Here is a 20,185-nt window from a genome sequence, read left to right on the forward strand (position 1 = left end):
AAAATGGATTGATCCATGTCATTGCCTGCGCTCATAGACTCTAGGCTCATCCCCATTCATCAAATATAAAATGTTATTCTGTATGTAAAACTTTGATGGGGAAATTGACCCTAGAGATGCCCCAATTTCCTGCATCATTGCATGGATTGTCAAATCCCTACTTTGCATCAAAGCCAACTAAGCTTCATCTATAGGCAAATCATACTGTGTCAACTATGTATTTTGGATTGCCCCATTATCCTCCTCAAATTATCTTAACAACAAATCGGCACTGTAATTAATTATCTTTGCCCAGACAGTAGGCCAATATGAATGTTTAATCTTGTAATGCCAAAACCCATCTCAAAAGGCGACTAGGTGGATGCTTCTTTTTTAGTAAGACAATCAAAGGTTGATGATATGTTTCATCAACCTTTAACTCTTGATGATCTTTTTTAGTAAGACAATCAAAGGTTGATGATCTCCTTTAACTATTGAAATGCATGCTGACACTATTCATCCCACACAAATTCGACACCCTTTTTCATCAATCTCCTAAATGGTTCTTTGACTTTAGCCACCTGGGGTGAAATTTTACAGGAGAAATTAAACATTCCAATAAACCTTTGTAACTATTTCAGATTTTTAGCTTAAAGAAACTCTTGAATAGCTAAGATCTTCTCTAAATCAATTCGTATTCCTTGATGAGAAATAATGAAACCCAAAAATTTCAGCTTTGTTCTTGTCCATCTGCACTTGTTCAATTGTAGCTTTAAATTAAACTTTTGCATTCTCTTTAGCACCTCCATGGTCACCTCAACGTGTTCCACCCATGTCTTGGTATGAATCAAGATATCATCCAAGTACACCACTAAAACCTTTTTATTGATTAGGTTTGAAAATATTGTATTGCATGAAAGGTGTTGGGGGCATGGGACAAACCAAATGGCATGATCACAAATTCAAACAAGCCTTTGGATGTTCTGAAAGCTATTTTATTTTCATCTGGGGGATCAATCGAGATTAGCCAATAGCTGGAAGCTGAATCTAAAGATGCAATTGGCCTAACTCATCTAGTAAATCATCCAATCTGGGCATCGGATAAACATCATGTTTAGTGACTTATTTAATGGGCAAAAATCAATGGAAAACCGATAATCTCCATTTGGCTTTTTCACTAAATGGGGCTCTTATGCCCAAGGGCTCTAAGATGATTTGATGACATCTTTTTGGAGCATATCTTGCACAACCTCCTCTATCAGTTGGTTCTCCTTCGGGGATCGCCTTCTCTATGTCATCTTAATAGGTCTCTGATCTCTTGTTCTGATCACATGCTGGGCCTCTGCTTCTTAACAGGCCATTTGTAGCCCTGCTGAGCTTTCTGGACATATCCACATCCATCAGGATGACCCTGTCTGCTTGAAACTTGAACTTGTTTTAAGATCTTTTTGCTGAGCACCTAATCTCCAACATTTTTCTTGGAGATGTTGTGAAACATTAGCTTCAATTCTCTGAGCTATTTCCATAGCTTGCTTAAATGTCGTGGGCCCTAGTCCCTAGCCCTTTTGATGATATCATGTCTCATTCTTGGCCACAAGAAAAATAATTTCATATCCTCAATCATGTTAAGGGTCTGCTCTCAACAACAATCTCAGAAGGTTCCCCTCAAAAAATGTTAGTGTACCACATGAGTTCAACAGGAGGGGTTTTTTAATTGTTTTTTAATTCAACTTTGGAAAAATATCTGTTAATTCATAGGTTGCTTTATTAAGGAAAAAATTCTAGTTAAGAACTTTTTTTAATACCTCTTGACTCGTACGTGATGCCCAAGGTTTTCTAATAGTGCACCCCCCGAGACAACAATTGATTCAATTTAACACCAAATTGTGAAACAGTTTCACCTTGTAACTGAATGCACTCATGTATTTGTTCTAATGCAAATTGTGCCACATTAGTTTGAGCAAATGAATGAATTAAATTCTGTTTAATCAATAGCCATTGCACATCATCTTGTTTATCTTCTTTTACATTACAACCTCTTTTATCGAACCCCCCTTAACTGTCTTCCCCAACGACCTTGGGCAGGCTACTTTGGGCGCTGGGGGCGGATGGCAGGCCTGGGCACGGCCACGTCACACCTTGCATTTTTTTTTTCAAAAAAGGGCTGGTATATTAATGAAGAAAGGAGGAATCCAAGATACAATTGCCACGTGTCCAACATGCAGTGGACAAGTGGCTGGAGAGAAACGTGTAGTCGCATGTGACTACACGTGTCATCACATGCTATTTGTCTCTCTACTGGCTATCTATCACTTCCTCTCGATTGAGGCCACTCCACCCTGCATGCATCCTTATCTCACGTTCGGTTCTGCGCCTGGGGGTGGCTTGATGAGGCTCATCTCTTCACCCTTTCTGGCGCACAGCTACCTCAGCTCGCGGGGATCTGCCTTCATCACGATTTTCCTCCCGGCGAGAACTTGGTGTACTTTGAGAAGGTGCTCCTGGTGAGGTGGAGGAGGCAAGCTCTCAGGTAATTTTCTCAACTGAAGGGGTTTTCCTCGTTGTTCTACTTTATTCATTATGCTGACGCCTCGAGGGATGGGAGGCATCCAAGGTGCGTCTCCTTAGTATGGCGGTCTCCCCGATCAGCCTGGAACCGCTTGCTGGTGGGGTGATGAGATCTGCGAAGCCTCCGCTGAGCTGGACCGCTTCTCCTCCTCCTTCCTAGTGTCGATCGGTCTCCTCTGTCTTCTTCCCCTCGCAAAAGGTCTGCCTAACCGAAGGGTCCTTCTTGCTCACCACTCTGAGCGACGGATGGGGCTTGCTGGGGAGCATCTTCTTGCTATTGATATCACTTTCTCTCCCTTTTTTAAACTACTTCGATCCATGTGCAGGAGCCCTTAATGGGGCCAAAGGGGGATCTCCCTCGGTATGGTACCTTCTTTCATCTTGGTTCACCAGCACGGCAGGAGGCGGGCAGGCATCCTCTCTCAGGTAACGGTTGAGCAAGTTCAGGGTTTCTCTGCTCTGATTCTTTTCCCTTCCTTGCAGGTGCATCAAAGGGATGTGGGGCTTTACCTGGTTGTTCGAGTTCGTCCCTTTTGCAGGCTCCCTCAAAGGGACGCTGGAGGACTTTCCATATGTGTGGTTCCTTCTTCTTTCTTGATCCACGAGTCCGACTGGAGGAGGAACAGTCCGACTGGAGGAGGAACAGCCTGTCCTACAGGTCACTTGCCGAGGCTTATCCCTCATTGTCTCTGCCTTCTTGCAAGGATCTGGTTGGCATTTATATTGTACTTTGATAGCATCCTGAATCAGATGTCTATTGTAACCTACTGTGGGGGTTCGCATTGAAAATACTGATTAGAGGCATGATAACTGCATGTAGAACGTCTTTACAGACTACAGATTAAGTCAATTAGTGATCTGTCTTTGGTCATGACTAGACTGATTTTTTCTCTGATTGAGTCCAGTTTGAACTTGGTAAAGTCTGAGGCTTTCTTGTTGTATTTGATTTCTAGCTTTTTCTCAGAGCTGATTAGAGAAGGCATTCTTTTAAACCAGTATCTGCATGTTGTGCTTAAACTAACTGAAAGCGGAGGTCCTTTGAATTCTGGATTGTTGAACGTTGCTACTATTCTCAGCATCCATGCATGCCATAGATATTCGCTTCTAATGACGTTCCATAGAGTATCTGAACATCCTAAGGCTTCTCCCAGTAAAATCTGTTTCTAGGTTAAAGCTTTGCCCCATTTAGATACTATGTTTTGAAGTAGTTTGAAAGATTGAGAGATGTGCTGGCACTGTAGGAAAATGTGTATATCATCTTCTGGGAGTCCACATCTTGCACATTGATTAGATGTCACATTGAATTTAGCTGCCTTGACTTGGGTCCATAGGGCTCTATAAGCAATGAGCCATGCTAGGCATGACTTCTTGGGGTCAGTGTGGGGGTTCCAGAGGTTCTTGAGGATATTGTACCATTTTTTCCGGTCCCTCTGAGTGTTCCATCTACGGTTGAGGGGTAGGTGGATGGGTGGAGCTTTAGTCATCTTAGGGATGGGGAGAAGAGGTTTATTGCCTGTCCATTGGTAAGCACAGATGTTGAAGGCGGAGGGGTTGTTTAGCTTCCAGGTCTCCTGCTGATCCCATTTCGAGGTTCTGCTTTGCACGAGGTCCAGCTCAGGGGTCCTGCAGTCGAATTTAGCCACAAGTTCAGCTCTTGAGAGCCAGGTTCCGAGATGTTGATCTCTGAGATCTGCCCAGGTTACAATGCCTCTCTTGTGAAGGTTTAGCGCTATTTGGGCTTCCTCTGGTTGAAGGGGGGGGAAAGGGAGACTGGACCACCAGCAGGAGTCCCAGGCCAGAGCGCCTTTTGAAATGCGGAGGTTTGGGGCTGGGTTTAGGAACATTTTGATGTTATTCCAAGCTTTCCATATTGAGGACACTAGTTGACTGCCTTTGGGAGAGATGGGGAACTTGGAAATAACTATGGTTGAGAGGGGCAGGTTGTTCCATTTATTGAGGCCCGTGATGACAAACCTGGGGGTATCCTTGAGAAGAAGTTGAGCCCAGTCTTCAGAGGGGTTAGCACATGCTCTTATGATCCACTTAGCTGCCATTCTATTGGCAGTGATCCTGATATCCTGAATACCTAGTCCTCCCTTTGCTTTAGGGGTGGTGCAGATGTCCCACTTGACTTTGGGTATGCTCTTGTTCCAAGGGTTGCCGCCCTAGAGAAAGTTCCTAAGCTTGGTAAAGTTGCTGAGGTCAGAATCTGGTGGCCTCCAGCAGCTGATAAAATAGATGGTATAGGGCAGAATGAAGTGGTTGAGAACCATGATCCTCCCTGCCAAAGTAAGCTGTTTTCTTTTCCATCTCAGAAGCTTGTTGTCTATTTTTTCCATGACCCACTGCCATCTTTGTCTTAGAGTGACCTTAGAGCCCATAGGTATTCCTAGGAGCGTGAAGATCTCACCGTCCTGGATGAGATTGCAGCCTGCTTCCTTAAGCCAGTCAGGCGGTGGTTCTATGAGTGATTTGATGCCTGTTTTATAATGCTTGATTGAAGAACCTGAGGCCATGCAATAGATTTGTAAGCATTCCCAGAGAGCCTTTATACTTCCTTCTTCATTAGCTATCAAGCAATTAGTGTCATCAGCAAACATCTGTGTGCACATCTGGTCTCCATTAGGGAGCTTTATTCCAGCTATCTCTCCTTTTTTCATCTTGTCCTTGATGAGCCAGTTGAGGCCGTCTGAGGCTATGGCATATAAGAGGGGGGCTAACGGGCAACCTTGCCTGATGCTCTTTTGAAGCGGGAAGGGGGCAGAGAGCTCTCCGTTGTAGATTATCTTGGCTTTGGCATTGCCGAAGAGGGTTTTGACCATGTGGGTGAAATGGGGTCCCAAACCCATATCCCTTAAAGATTGGAGGATGAAGTCCCAGTGGATTCTGTCATATGCTTTTTCAAAGTCGATCTTTATGAAGAGAAAATCTTGATTGGTTTTCTCTGCATATTCAAAGCCTTCCCAAAGTGCTATGATGGCGTCTAGGATGTATCTGCCCTTGATGAATCCTTTCTGTTCCTTATTTATCCAGCTATTCATGTGCTCGGTCAGACGGTGGGCAAGGGCTTTGGCGATGATCTTGTACACACTGTTAAGCATGGTAAGAGGTCTCCAGTTTCCTACGTCCTCCTTAGGGCCTTTTTTGTGAATAAGCTTGATAAGGCCTTGATTAGATTGGGTGGGCAATGCTCCGTATTTGATCGCTTCTTGCCACACTTGGAGGATGGGGTCTACTAATACCTCGCTGAAGGTTTAGACCCTGCCAAAATCCTCATCCTGGGCATACTACTCTTTCATCTCATCAAGCTCATGATGATAAGCAAGTGAAACTGCTGAGACCTGGGCTTTTATTAGGTTTGAGAGATAATATTACCTCTTTTATTTCCTCGTGGGAGATGTCCAGCTCCAGAACTTTTGCTAGATTTGGAGGAACAGTGACTTCCCTTGCATCTTTGATGGTCTGCATGGCCTTCAGCTTGCTTTGAGAGGGGGGTCCTGCTTCAAGGAAGATATCCCTGTAGTAGTCAGTTAGGAGCTGCTTGTTCTTCTCGTGGTTGCTAGCCTTAACTCCATTCTTGAAGCAGAGGAGGGGGAGGTGTTCTTGTCTTTGTTTCACTTTTAGCATCTTGAACATTTCTTTGCTCGGTCTGCTTTGCCTGCCCACCAGTCTCTGGTGAAGAGCTTGGCTTGCTGGAGGGCTATCTCCCTTTTGATTTGAGCTCTGAGCTGGTTAAGATTTCCAGGGTTGGTAGAAGACTCCTGCATCCGGCTCATAAAGCAGAATGGGAGGTGCCTGAACATCCATTGCCCCGAGCTGATGACTTTCATAGCCATGCTAGCCTCTTTGAACATAAATATGTAGTACCCTTTGGCCAAGGCTTGCGTGAGCGTGACCTCAACCCCTAGAGGTGACCAGCTGTCTCGGATCCATGCTTTCATTGCTTCTTTGGACGGTCGCGGGCCAAAGAGCAGGCCGACCAGACACCTTTCAGAGTACTCTTCTACTTTGTTCCTGACCTGCTCAATAGGAAGACTTATATGAACAGACAGGGACTGAGGGTTACCTTTTTCAGCTGTGGTGTTCGTTTCTTTCTGTTGGGCACCATTAGTGTTTTGACTGTCTTCCTTTGGGGGGATGGGGGCTTCTTTGGGTTGATCACCGCTTTTTGTGGATAACAGCTGCTCTTTAGCTTCCTTGAGTTCTTGCATGAGACGGGAGTTTTCTTCAATTACTGAGTCTATTAAAGAGTCGTCTCCCCAAGGTTTGTCTAGGAGTTGGTTCCACGGGTTTGTTCTAGGACCTTGCAGAGATGAAGAGGGAGAAGCACCGGTAAAGTGACTGCTGAGCATTTGAATGGGTTTTGCAGGTGATGGGAGCTGGGGACGAACAAGGGACGGGCTCCTCCTCTGAGTGCCCATGCACTTGGGAGGGCATCCGCCCGCAGAGAAGGAGAGACGACGATGCAGCTTGAGAGGCGGGAAGCAGGAGGCGGGTAAAACCGGTTATAATTTTTAACGAAAAAATTACCCTTGCATTTTTCATTTATTATAGTGAATTCCTATTTAACGTTAATGCGAACGTTCCCGCCGATTCCCGCCCTTGCGGATGGAGCCCCCTCCGAACTCTGCCATTGAAGCCACCAGAATCCTATCCTCCCAACTCAGCCTTTGCGATCATAGTTCTTCTGTCTTCTTGGTGAGTTCGCATGATGCTTAATCGTACGATGGAGACGGAGACGTCTTCATTAAGAGAGAGAGAGAGAGGTGCTTGGTGATATGGTTGCAGTACTTGCATGGGGCGAGACACTCAAAGATTCCACCTGGGAGAGAGGGAGACTAGATAGTCGGTGGATGGTACATATGGGATAAGCGCAAACAAAGTACTAAATCATACTACAAAAGAGAACATGATGCACGAATATTAATGCATGAGAAAATAAAAGCATAAACGTCGAGGAGACAGATAATCAAATGGTGAAAAAGGCTCTTGATACACTTTGTTGGCGTTGGCGATGGCGATGGCTCATGGACAAACAAGATTGCACAATCATAAGGTTGGTTGCAAGGTAATGGATAATGGGAGGAGAATACGTAAATGTAGAGATATTACTAAGGGTCCTCGCATTCCAATGTCATAACTCATGGCGGCGGGATGGCTCGTGGAGAATCAAGAATGAACCGTATAGCCATGGCTAATGGTGGCGACGGGTAAGAGCGAGCGGTAATGGCTAATGGTGTGGACGGGCTAGATGGAACAATAATGGTAATTTAGCTCTAGGTTAAAGCTTAGGAGGTTGTGTGTGATGATTTAAGAGGAGGCAGGCTTGCATCTCTTCAAGAGGGCACCTTCAATAGTGACCCCAGGACCGAAGGCAACAGCAATACCCCAATCACAACCTTGGCAGGCCTCCGCTGCATCAGCTCTACGAAGCTCATCCAGAACGAAGAGAACCGTGGAAGCGGAGATGTTGCCGTAGTTCTTGAGGATGATGCGGCTTGCAGCGAGCTTGTCATTGTGGAGCTCCAAGGCTTGCTCGACCGCGTTGAGGATGGCCGGGCCTCCAGAGTGCACCGCCCAGAAGACGTCGTTGAAGCCCGGCTTGCTGGGCGCATTGTCCAGAGCTGTCCTGCAGAATGCTCCCACGTGCTGAGACACCAAGCTGGGCAGGGTCCTGTCCAGATAGAACTGCAAGCCCTCCAGCTTGAGGGTACCCTCGATGATCTTCTCTGAATCAGGGGCCAATATCTCTCCCACCCAATGGATTTCATACAGTGGACGCTCAATCCGCGGCTGCGGCTGCGCACCAACGATCACACCTATAACAAATATACCATGCATGCATGAGCAGGTGGGGTAAACGTTAATCCCATTATAATTGGGTTTTTTTTCTTCTTCTGGGAGAAAATTGCCCAGATAATAGGCGCAAAATAGCAAAATAAAACCCGAAACTCAAATACATATGATTATCGAAGTGTGGTAAGGACTGATTAGCAAAGTTTATAACCTGATGCGCCGTCGCCAAAGAGGGCGGTGCCCACCAGATCGTAAGGGAACTTCTCGTTGGGCGCTCGGAAAGTAGGGGCAGCCAACTCGCTGCAGCAAATGAGAATGCGAGACTCGGGGTTATTCTCAGCTAAATCCTTGGCAACCCTGAGAGCCGTGATCCCTGCATAGCATCCCAGCATGTAGAGCATCACCCGGTTCACATCTGGACGCAGGCCAAGAGACTTGGTCAGCACCACGTCCGCCCCTGGAATGGCTATCCCTGTCAGTGTGGCCACCACCAGGTGTGTGATCTCTGTGGCCGGGCGGCCCCACTCACTGATTGCCTGCACCGCCGCCTCGTGGGCCAGTTTGTGTTGGAATTAATGCTCGTGTCCCTATACGAGTGTGAACGCCCATCACGAAGTGATGCAAATGAATGGGTGCTTATACTTGTATATAAATGTAACCAACGTCAATCGACACAATTCGATAACGATTCATCAACTACGAGCGTAGCTCCTGCTTCTGCTGTGTGAGCGATGGCGTCTTCAATCTGAGTAACATCTAAATAATGCTTATCAATTAATGTTATGCTAATGATATGTTAATTAATTGTAATCGCTACCTCCTCCAAACTTCCACATGGTATCATCGCCTGCTTTTCTGGAGAGCCTGTGTGGGCCTGCATCGCCTCCGCCACCTTCGAAAGCCAATCAAAATCTCTCCGCCACCTTCGCAAGCCAACCAAAATTGACCACCGCCTTCCCGCACACTGCCAAGGATCCAACAACTCCACGAACAACCTACAATGGCCACTAAATTAAGGCCTGGGCAAACAAATAAGCCCAAAAGTTAGCCCAAAGAGGCATCAACCCGTTGGAGTGTTGGCCACACCCACGAGGTATGATATTAAAACAAAATCATGGGTGATACAAACGTCCACCCTAAGCGCCCAAAGTGGCATGAAACCACAACCCAAACAGGGAATTGTGAATCCCCAAGAGGGAAACAACTATGCCCAAAGAGGCAATTGAGCCCATTGGAGTGTCTACAGCATCCATGAGGCCAAAATTAAACATTGGTCTTCGACAAGCTGAAAACGAATCAGCCTCTGAGCGATGACAAATTAAACTTAATTGTACATACACACTTGTAAATAACATCATATCACATATATATTTTGATAATTCAACTCATACTCATATATTAATTTCTCTTTTGACATGTACCCAATGCAATACTTGGAATTCCACTACTCGACTTGAGGGGGAGAATACGGATGGCAAGTCTGAGAGTGGAAGAACTTGTGTTTCGACATCATATCGGAACACACATGTTGCAGTTACTACCAAGCACAATGTCTCAACATCATATTGGAACATGTGTCTTGTGGTTGTCAAGGAGATCAACTTCGACAAAAAGCATATCGAGATAATCACAAAACAAATGCCTTGCGATTACCAAAGCAGTTATATCATCATCGACTCATGATGTAAAGATAGATAGCATTACACATGAATTCATAATGCATACATCACTATACACATCACATTTCATCATTCACCCTCATGCGGACATTCGCATTAAGGGGGAGTGTTGGAATTAATGCTCGTGTCCCTATACGAGTGTGAACGCCCATCACGAAGTGATGCAAATGAATGGGTGCTTATACTTGTATATAAATGTAACCAACGTCAATCGACACAATTCGATAACGATTCATCAACTACGAGCGTAGCTCCTGCTTCTGCTGTGTGAGCGATGGCGTCTTCAATCTGAGTAACATCTAAATAATGCTTATCAATTAATGTTATGCTAATGATATGTTAATTAATTGTAATCGCTACCTCCTCCAAACTTCCACAGTTTGGGCACTTCGTGTGCAAAGATGGCATTCCTCTGCTCGAGGCTGGGCTGCCCTGGTGTATAGAACTCCGGATGCTCTTTCAGGAACTCCTCAGTCAGAATGGAGTACCTTGTCTCAATGCCAGACCGGTCGCCTACACAAACAACCGAAAATTTAGCAAATCTCCCCTCCCTAGAAAATCATCAAATACAATTACAAAGTATCATTTTGTATATACAACATATAAAATGTCAAATCATCATATCCAACACATACTTTACCTTGACATGTCTTAAAATATGGCGTAATACAGTATGCTAAAAGCCACAGTATGAGCATGACATGGCATCCTACGTTGCAGGATCCAGCTAATGACAAACATACCATAGCCTAATCCAATGAGCACAATAATCCAAGTCCACCTACTGCAAAAGGCCTAATCCAATTAGCAAAGCCATTCTTTGTGAGATATATATTAGAGTAGTCGCTCTGTAAACTGAGGCTCTCAAGAGCAACAAATGAAACTCTAGACTCGCCACGAGACTAATGTATAAAGCCATTTATGATGTCCAGCTTACAAATAATCATATCTACAGATCTCGGCTCGGGCGTTATCTATATGGCAAAGAGTGCCATATTTTAATTAAGAAAGTGAGAGATTAAGGCATAAAGCCATATCTAATGAGTTCATGAGTGAAATTCATTTTCGAGCCCAACCATTTTGATATCTAGAGATCCAATTTAGGCTCTACCTAGTGGCAAAGAAACTGATGCAAAATGCCATGGATGATAAACGAACTGTTAGTTGGATGTTTTTAAAAGGACAATTCTGATTAATTAGCCCATCCAACAAGAGGGTGTATATATATATATATAGTCAGCCAAGCTGTTATAGTATAATCATAGCTTACATAAGAAGACATTGTATCCATCGACAGATCGAAACCAGATCCAAACAATGCATTTTAGTTATTTATGACTAAATAGACAAAGTTGTTAAGGTCGAAATGGAGGAAAAGGCTTACAGATGCGCTGCATTTTCTGCTTGAGCTCGGGCTTGTCGTTGCAGTTGGTGACGTTAAAATACCAGTCCGGGTAGGTGGCCTGGTCGATGCGGTTAGGCGGGGTGGCCCTGCCCATGGCCAGGACGCAGGCGCGGGGCTTCTCGGGCGGGCTCGGGCTGCTGCCGGCCGAAGTGAGGCGGGGGGAGGGGGGCTCAACCCATGTCGGGCCCTGCGGGATGGGCAATCTCGGAGATGGCTGCTCTATCCAGGTCGGACACGAAGGCGGGGGGGTGCCTGGCACTGACTCCGCGGGCACCCACTCCCTCCTCCCCTGCGCGGCCACCTCGATCTCCAGAAACATGATGATTTGATTGTTTGATTAAAACCTTAAATCTCCCAAGCCACGATCTAGCTACTACAACTACCTCCTAACCCTTCGTTGGGTGCGGACGCTTATTGAGCACTAATCCCGTTAGCTACGAAGCGCATTAACACTAATCTACGCGCCGGCGCTCTCTTGCTGATTAATATTACCGAAGCTGCTGGATTCTTCTGATGCTTGATTGAAAACAGCTACAGTCCCTCCCGGATTTATACAAACAGCACACCGCCTTCGACCGAGTCAAGTACCCCTTTGAGCAGGTCCAAGTCCATTTCTTCCCCCATCACAAGTGACAAATCACGAGACTAAGCCCCAAGGCCCCCACCCCTTTGACAATCCTTACCCCAATACCAGTTCGTGCTACTATAATGGCAAACCAAAGCCTCAACATCCATGGTGGAAATGTTTATTATTACTCTCAATATACCTTGAAATTGTATTTCTTTTTCCTGCACCCACATCATCTATGATCACTATGCTAACAATCACATACATGTGACAAGTTCAAAATTCACTCCTCTTCCCCACTCCACCACCAAAACAAAACAAAAAACAAAAAAAAAACCATGTGATATGCATGCTAGCATACAAGACGAGCCGTTTTGATGCCAACACGAACATACTTATAATATACGAAAGTAAGGGGGATTTTAATTCAAGAAGCGAACCCCCAAGTGCTATATGGGGTTTTGAAATAGCAATCCCTCTCAAAGATAAAAAGGTGAAGAGGTGAATGTGCATGCTCTATGGGGTTTGGAATTAGGACAAAAAAACTGTTCCTCAAACCTACCACATAGATATGAAAGATAGTATGAGGCTCATTCAAAAAGGTTTATAGTTTCTTTCGGAGTTACATGTATCATACCTAATATTCACATGGACAAAGTGTCCTTAGACATAGCCAAGAAATTTTTTACAATAAATCTTGTGGATGTACATGGTGAGAATATAGCTATGAGCTAAGTGAACCTTGCATAATGGACATGCATTTTTTTTTAAAGCAAGATCTCACTTTAGGCCTATGTGTGTGTGTGTGTGTATACACACATACATATATATGTGTATGTGTGTACACACACACACACACATATATATATACACACACATACATATATATGTGTTTGTGTCTGTATATGTGTGTGTCTGTGCACACACATACACACACACACACACACACATATATATATATGTATGTACACATATGTATTTATATATGTATATGTGTGTGTGTGTGTGTCGCTACAACACATCGGGAGTACAATAGCATTTTTTAGTAGCGTTTTTTGGAAGGAAAATTTCAAGGGTTTTAATGCTACTCATCAGTGCTTTTCGCTGCTCAGCAATGTTCTCTTGCTACTCCGCAATGTTTTTTGCAACGAAAAAGCATTGCTCAACAACGAAAAAAACGTTGTTTTTAGCAGCGAAAAGAGACTGCTATAAAGAGACTGCTATACTGTAAAAATATCTCACTTTTTTGCCGCTTCTTTTGTCGTCGCATCATTTAAATCTTTTGAATGCAGTAAACGTGGTACTCTGAGTTTTTTTGCAGGTTTATGTCTAATCTATCACTTCTACCTCTCCTACCCTATCCTCCTCAAGCTCAAGCAAGGTATGTCTTCTCTTTTCCTTCATCTCCTATGCAAACAAGCTTTCCATGAAAGATTTCTTGTGAGTATTTCCCTTCTCTTTCCTCTCTTTTAAGTTTTCATTTCTTCTTTTTCCATTCTTACTAAAGCTTAACTCTATTAAGAGTTTTTTTCCTTCTTCTTTTTCCCTAATTAAGAGCCTCACAAGGTAGGATATCTTGATTTTTTTTAATACTTTTTTTTTCTTAACTTGGTTTGATTTTGTAAGTTTTGAACACATACAAGCCTCACAAGGTAAGAAATCTCTTTCTTATATGTTTCTTCTTTTATGCTTTTACATGTAGGATTTGTAAGTTTTAGGGCTTTTAAGATTAGGTTTTATTATTATTACTTTTTTTTCTTAATTTAATTTGATTTTGAAGGTTTTCAACACATACAAGCCTCACAAGGTAAGAGATCTCTTTCTTGTATGTTTCTTCTCTTGTGCTTTTACATGTTATAGGGTATATAAGTTTTAAGGCTTTTATGATTAGGGTTTGTTATTTTTTCCATGCTCTATAGCCTTTGGAGAGCTATATTTCTCTCAAGAGGTGGCCATATGCCTTAGCCTCATGCATGAAATTAGGACATTAAGCTTATGCATGAGGCGAGTGCATAAGCCTATTCATGAGGCGAGTGCATAAGCCTCATACATGAGGCTTATACATAAGCTTTATGCATGAGACTTGAGCACAAAGCCTCATGCATAAGGCTCATGTATAACGCTTATTATATGAATGAGGCTTACACATTAGCTAATAAGCCTCTATGTATAGTCTTTAGAGAGCTATGCATCTCTTAAGAGGTGGCCATATGCATGAGACATATGCATAAGCCTCATGCATGAGGCTAGGACATAAAGCTTCTGCATGAGGCTAGTGCATAAGCCTCATGCGTGAGGCTTATGCGCATTTGCATGAGGCTTATGCGCATAAGGCCATATGCATATGCCTCATGCATGAGGCTTATCTATACATAAGCTTTATGCATTAGGCTTGTGAATAAGCCACATGCATGAGACTTGTGCACAAAGCCTCATGCATAAGGCTCATGTATAAAGCTTATGCGTGAGGCTTATGCATTAGCCAGAAGCCTCTACTCATAGTCTTTAGAGAGCTATGCATCTCTCAAGAGGTGGCCATATGTATGAGACATATACATTAGCCATATGCATAAGCCTCATGCATGAGGCTAGTGCATAGCCATATGCAGTCCATATGCATATGCCTCATGCATGAGACTTATACATAAGCTTTATGCATGAGACTTATGAATAAGCCACATGCATGAGACTTGTGCACAAAGCCTCATGCATAAGGCTCATGTATAGAGCTTATACATGAGGCTTACGCATTAGACATAAGCCTCTATGCATAGTCTTTAGAGAGCTATGCATAAGGCCCATACATTAGCATGTCGGGTAGCTTCTAATGCATACCCGGTAGCTTCCAACGCATGTCGGGTGCTACCTAGGCATGCCGATAGATTCCAATGCATATTGGGTGCTTCGGCATAACCGGTGCTACCTAGGCATGTTGGTAACTTTCAATGCATGCCGGGTACTACCTAGGGGTAGGCCGGTAGCTTCCAATGCATACTGGTAGCTACCTAGGCATGCCAGTAGCTTCCAATGTATGTCAGGTGCTTCCTAGGCATGCCGGTAGCTTCCAATGCACGCCGGGTGCTTCCAATGCATGCCGGTAGCCTCCAATGCATGTCGGGTGCTTCTAATACATGCCAATAACTACCTAGGCATGCCAATAGCTTTCAATGCATGCCAGGTGCTTCCAATGCATGCTAGTAGCTGTCTAGGTATGCCGGTAACTTCCAATGCATGTCGGATGCTACCTAGGCTTGCCTAAGATTATGCATAAGAGTTTTAAGTATTTATGTTTCTTCTTAAATAGATGGCAAATAACTCGTGGCACAATGCTACACGCGAAGGAGGAGTAGATATCCCAACAATCTTTGTAAGTATATATTAGCCTTAAATTATATCTTATCTTTTAATTAAAGAAGATTACCTTAAATAACAATACCTTAAATAACAATATAATTGTAATGTTAATTTGTTTGTATATCTATAGATTGAAGTAGTGGACCGCCCCCCTACGCAAGATGAATACAATTTTACACTACAACATGGTTTGGAAGCTCTCTTTGAAAGGGTGCAAGTGTTAACCCATTTCTAGGGTTAACAAAAACTACCACCATTATCTTACATTAAGGAGTCAAGGTAGATACACCAAAGAGTCGTACATTCAAGATATGAGGGGAGGTTGCAAGATGAGGGTACTCACTTTCGTTCACTCTCTCTAATATTGGGACATCCATGCATCGCGGGGACGGAGTACCTCGATCGTGATATCGCCGTGAATTAAAACACGACACGTGCCTCCCAAGCCTAAATCGACATATCTCGATCGAGATACCAAGTAATGTCACGCTAGCAGGTCCGGGTTTCCAGTCATCATCCATGTCACCATTACATGTCACCGCCACCACATTATCTCGATCGAGATATCTATGCCACTCGGATCCACATCAGGGCCACGCTGTATCCCCCTAGGCATATTTGACTAGCCCATCTCCACCGTCCACGTATTTGACTAGCCCATCTCCACCGTCCACGTATCTCGAACGAGATATCAAAATCAAATCTTGACCATTCATTGTTCGAGCTAAAGGGATACAATCTCCACCGTCCACGTATCTCGAACGAGATATTGAGATCAAATCTCCACCGTCCAAATAGCACATTCGAGATACAGAGATACAATCTCCACCGTCCAAATATCTCTTTCGAGATACGTAGATGCAATCTCCACCGTCCAAATATCTCGTTCGAGTTATAGAGACGCAATCTCCACCGTCCATTTAGGCACGTTGGAAGATGCAATCTCGGCCGTTTAAATATCTCGATCGAGGTATATAATGAATCTCGACCGTCGACATACCTTGGTTGTGGTAATGACTTAAAATCAAAGCCGTCCATGTACCTCGAACGAGATACTAATATCAAATCTCAGCTCCGTCGATCCTTCACCAACCCTAAAATTAAGTGTGTATCTTGGCCGTATGTTTCACTAACCCTAAAATCCAGAACGTGCATCTTGCAAACCCTAAATTGATGATGCTACTACCGAACCTCGATCGAGGTCATAAAACCGAAAAACTTTTTTTTTGCCTCATTGTCAGAAGTCGTTTTTACTCTCCTTACTCTCTTGATTTGGATTAGCATTAGTGGGCCATTAGCATTGTTTTATAGCTTCATTAGTGCTACTTAGTACTAAGCATTAGACCCTTCACATTAGACCCTTCACATTGGACCTTTGTGTTAGGCTTAGGTTTTAGCATGGAGTCACACGAGAAGGGCCGCTCGTCTATTGTGGACCTCATCGCGCGGAGATAGACCGCGAGTTAGCAGCTATCCGTAGGAGTGCTAGAGACACACCGTCTACATTACATATCGTGGCAGACTTGGAGGCGATGCTTTCGTCCCTTCGTAGCCTTCAAGATATTGTTTATGTAGATGAGTGGATAGCCCACCATCGCACTGCTCCTATGTCACATGGCCTGACATATCATCAGGTCTGTGATCTTGGTCCGATTAAGAATGGAGCCTACTTAGATCTTTTCCTCGATAGTCGTGGGATGAGGCCTGGGGCGAGCAAGCCCCTTACTATTTCGCGGTGTTCGCATCCTCGTATGGCGGCACATATCTATAGTCGATATGTTGCCGCATATGGGAGGATGCCGAACAATCGCTAGATTCCCATATACTTCGCAAAGCAATTATATGTGGAGTTTGTCTTAGGGGAGGAGGTGGATTAGCCATCGACCGGGTGGTGGTGGTGCCTTCCCCATACCATCGTACCCTAGAAACATGCTCCGATAGGAACCAAACTTTGCAAGCATGTGGGAGGGACCCACCCCCACATGCTTGCAAAGTTTGGTCACAATCGGAGCATGTTTGGATTGGTAATTAGCGCTCAGTGCGGATTTTTAAAGTCTCTTGGTGCTTAGGAGGCCATGGAAAATCCGGGCCTTCCCCATACCATCGTACCCAAACATGCGGATTTTTAAAGTCTCTTGGTGCTTAAGAGGCCATGGAAAATCCGGGCCTTCCCAATACCATCGTACCCAAACATGCTCTAATAGGGACCAAACTTTGCAAGCATGTGGGGCCCACACGCTTGCAAAGTTTGGTCACAATCGGGGCATGTTTGGATTGGTAATTAGCGCCCAGTGCCAGATTTTTCAAGTCTCTTGGTGCTTAAGAGGCCATGGAAAATCCGGGCCTTCCCCATACCATCGTACCCAAACATGCCCCGATGGGGACCAAACTTTGCAAGCATGTGGGGAAGACCCACCCCGACACGCTTGCAAAGTTTGGTCACAAATCAGAGCATGTTTGGATTGGTAATTAGCGCCCAGTGTGGATTTTTCAAGTCTCTTGGTGCTTAAGAGGCCATGGAAAATCCGGGCCTTCCTCATACCATCGTACCCAAACATGCTCCGATGGGGACCAAACTTTGCAAGCATGTGGGGGGGAGCCACCCCCACACGCTTGCAAAGTTTTGGCACAATCAGTGCATGCTTGGATTGGTAATTAGCGCCCAGTGCGGATTTTTCAAGTCTCTTGGTGCTTAAGAGGCCATGGAAAATCCGGGCCTTTTCCATACCATCGTACCCAAACATGCTCCAATACGGACCAAACTTTGCAAGCATGTGGGGGGGACCCACCCCCACATGCTTGCAAACTTTGGTCACAATCGGGGTATGTTTGAATCGGCCCAGTGCAGATTTTTCAAGTCTCTTGGTGCTTAAGAGGCCATGGAAAATACGGGCCTTCCCCATACCATCGTACCCAAACATGCTCCGATTGGGGACCAAACTTTGCAAGCATGTGGGGGGGACACACCCCCACATGCTTGCAAAGGTTGGTCACAATCCGGGCATGTTTGGATTGGTAATTAGCGCGCACTGCAGATTTTTCAAGTCTCTTGGTGCTTAAGAGGCCATGGAAAATCCGGGCCTTCCCCATCGTACCCAAATATGCCCCGATGGGGACCAAACTTTGCAAGCATGTGGGGGGGGCCCACCCCCCCACGCTTGCAAAGTTTGGTCACAATCAGGGCATGTTTGGATTGGTAATTAGCGCCTAGTGCAGATTTTTCAAGTCTCTTGGTGCTTAAGAGGCCATGGAAAATCCGGGCCTTCCCCATACCATCGTACCCAAACATGCTCCGATGGGGACCAAACTTTGTAAGCATGTGGGGGGGACCCACCCCCACATGCTTGCAAAGTTTGGTCGCAATCGGGGCATTTTTGGATTGGTAATTAGCGCCCAGTGTAGATTTTTCAAGTCTGTTGGGTGCTTAAGAGGCCATGGAAAATCCGGGCCTTCCCCATACCATGGTACCCAAACATGCTCCGATGGGGACCAAACTTTGCAAGCATGTGGGGGGAACCCACCCCCACATGCTTGCAAAGTTTGGTCACAATCGGGACATGTTTAGATTAGAAATTAGCGCCCAGTGCAGATTTTTCAAGTCTCTTGGTGCTTAAGAGGCCATGGAAAATCCGGGCCTTCCCCATACCATCGTACCCAAACATGCTCCGATGGGGACCAAACTTTGCAAGCATGTGGGGGGGACCCACCTCCACATGCTTGCATAGTTTGGTCACAATCAGAGCATGTTTGGATTGGTAATTAGCACCCAGTGCGGATTTTTCAAGTCTCTTGGTGCTTAAGAGGCCATGGAAAATCCGGGCCTTTCCCGTACCATCGTACCCAAACATGCTCCGATGGGAACCACACTTTGCAAACGTGTGGGGGGTACGATGGTATGGGTCCCCCCCACACGCTTGCAAAGTTTGGTCACAATCGGTGCATGTTTGGAGTGGTAATTAGCACCCAGTGCGGATTTTTCAAGTCTCTTGGTGCTTAAGAGGCCATGGAAAATCCGGGCCTTCTGCATACCATCGTACCCAAAGATGCTCCGATGGGGACCAAACTTTGCAAGCATGTGGGGGGGAGCCATCCCCACATGCTTGCAAAGTTTGGTCATAATCGGGGCATGTTTGGATTAGTGCCCAGTGCAGATTTTTCAAGTCTCTTGGTGCTTAAGAGGCCATGGAAAATCCGGGCCTTCCCCATACCATCGTACCCAAACATGCTCCGATGGGGACCCACCCCCACACGCTTGGAAAGTTTGGTCACAATCGGGGCATGTTTGGATTGGTAATTAGCGCCCAGTGCAGATTTTTCAAGTCTCTTGGTGCTTAAGAGGCCATGGAAAATCCGGGCCTTCCCCATACCATCATACCCAAACATGCTCCGATGGGGACCAAACTTCGCAAGCATGTGGGGGGGACCCACCCCCACATGCTTGCAAAGTTTGGTCACAATCGGGGCATGTTTTGATTGGTAATTAGCGCCCAGTGCAGATTTTTCAAGTCTCTTGGTGCTTAAGAGGCCATGGAAAATCCGGGCCTTTCCCATACCATCGTACCTAAACATGCTCCGATGGGGACCAAACTTTGCAAGCATGTGGGGGGGACCCACCACCGTATGCTTGCAAAGTTTGGTCACAATCGGAGCATGTTTGGATTGGTAATTAGCACCCAGTGCGGATTTTTCAAGTCTTTTGGTGCTTAAGAGGCCATAGAAAATCCGGGCCTTCCTTATACCATCGTACCCAAACATGCTCCGATGGGAACCAAACTTTGCAAGCATGTGGGGGGAACCCACCCCCACACGCTTGCAAAGTTTTGTCACAATCAGGGC

At 45.1% G+C, this 20,185-nt stretch overlaps 1 protein-coding gene across 1 annotated transcript; it reads right to left on the reverse strand.

Moving 5' to 3' along the window:
* Positions 1-7,490: 7,490 nt before the first annotated feature.
* LOC147624565 (piperidyl ketide synthase 2-like) lies at positions 7,491-11,977 on the reverse strand. The gene is made up of 4 exons (XM_086819579.1): positions 11,407-11,977; positions 10,406-10,535; positions 8,555-8,907; positions 7,491-8,366 (listed from the first exon to the last, which is right to left on the reverse strand). The coding sequence occupies exons 1-4, from the start codon at positions 11,744-11,746 to the stop codon at positions 7,858-7,860; spliced, it is 1,332 nt and encodes a 443-aa protein (XP_086675705.1). The 5' UTR covers positions 11,747-11,977; the 3' UTR covers positions 7,491-7,857.
* Positions 11,978-20,185: the final 8,208 nt, after the last annotated feature.

The sequence above is a fragment of the Cibotium barometz genome, chromosome 25 (genome assembly GCF_041138505.1).
Source record: "Cibotium barometz isolate CiBa-2024 chromosome 25, ASM4113850v1, whole genome shotgun sequence".
In the NCBI taxonomy this organism is placed as follows: Eukaryota; Viridiplantae; Streptophyta; class Polypodiopsida; order Cyatheales; family Cibotiaceae; genus Cibotium; species Cibotium barometz.

Excerpts from the sequence above, each read along its gene's own strand:
- LOC147624565 (XM_086819579.1), bottom strand. The coding sequence starts at position 11,746 with ATGTTTCTGGAGATCGAGGTGGCCGCGCAGGGGAGGAGGGAGTGGGTG. Across the intron at positions 8,908-10,405 it reads ATCTTTGCACACGAAGTGCC|CAAACTGGCCCACGAGGCGG; the intron begins CAAACTGTGGAA and ends TTAATTCCAACA. Across the intron at positions 8,367-8,554 it reads CTTTGGCGACGGCGCATCAG|GTGTGATCGTTGGTGCGCAG; the intron begins GTTATAAACTTT and ends TATTTGTTATAG.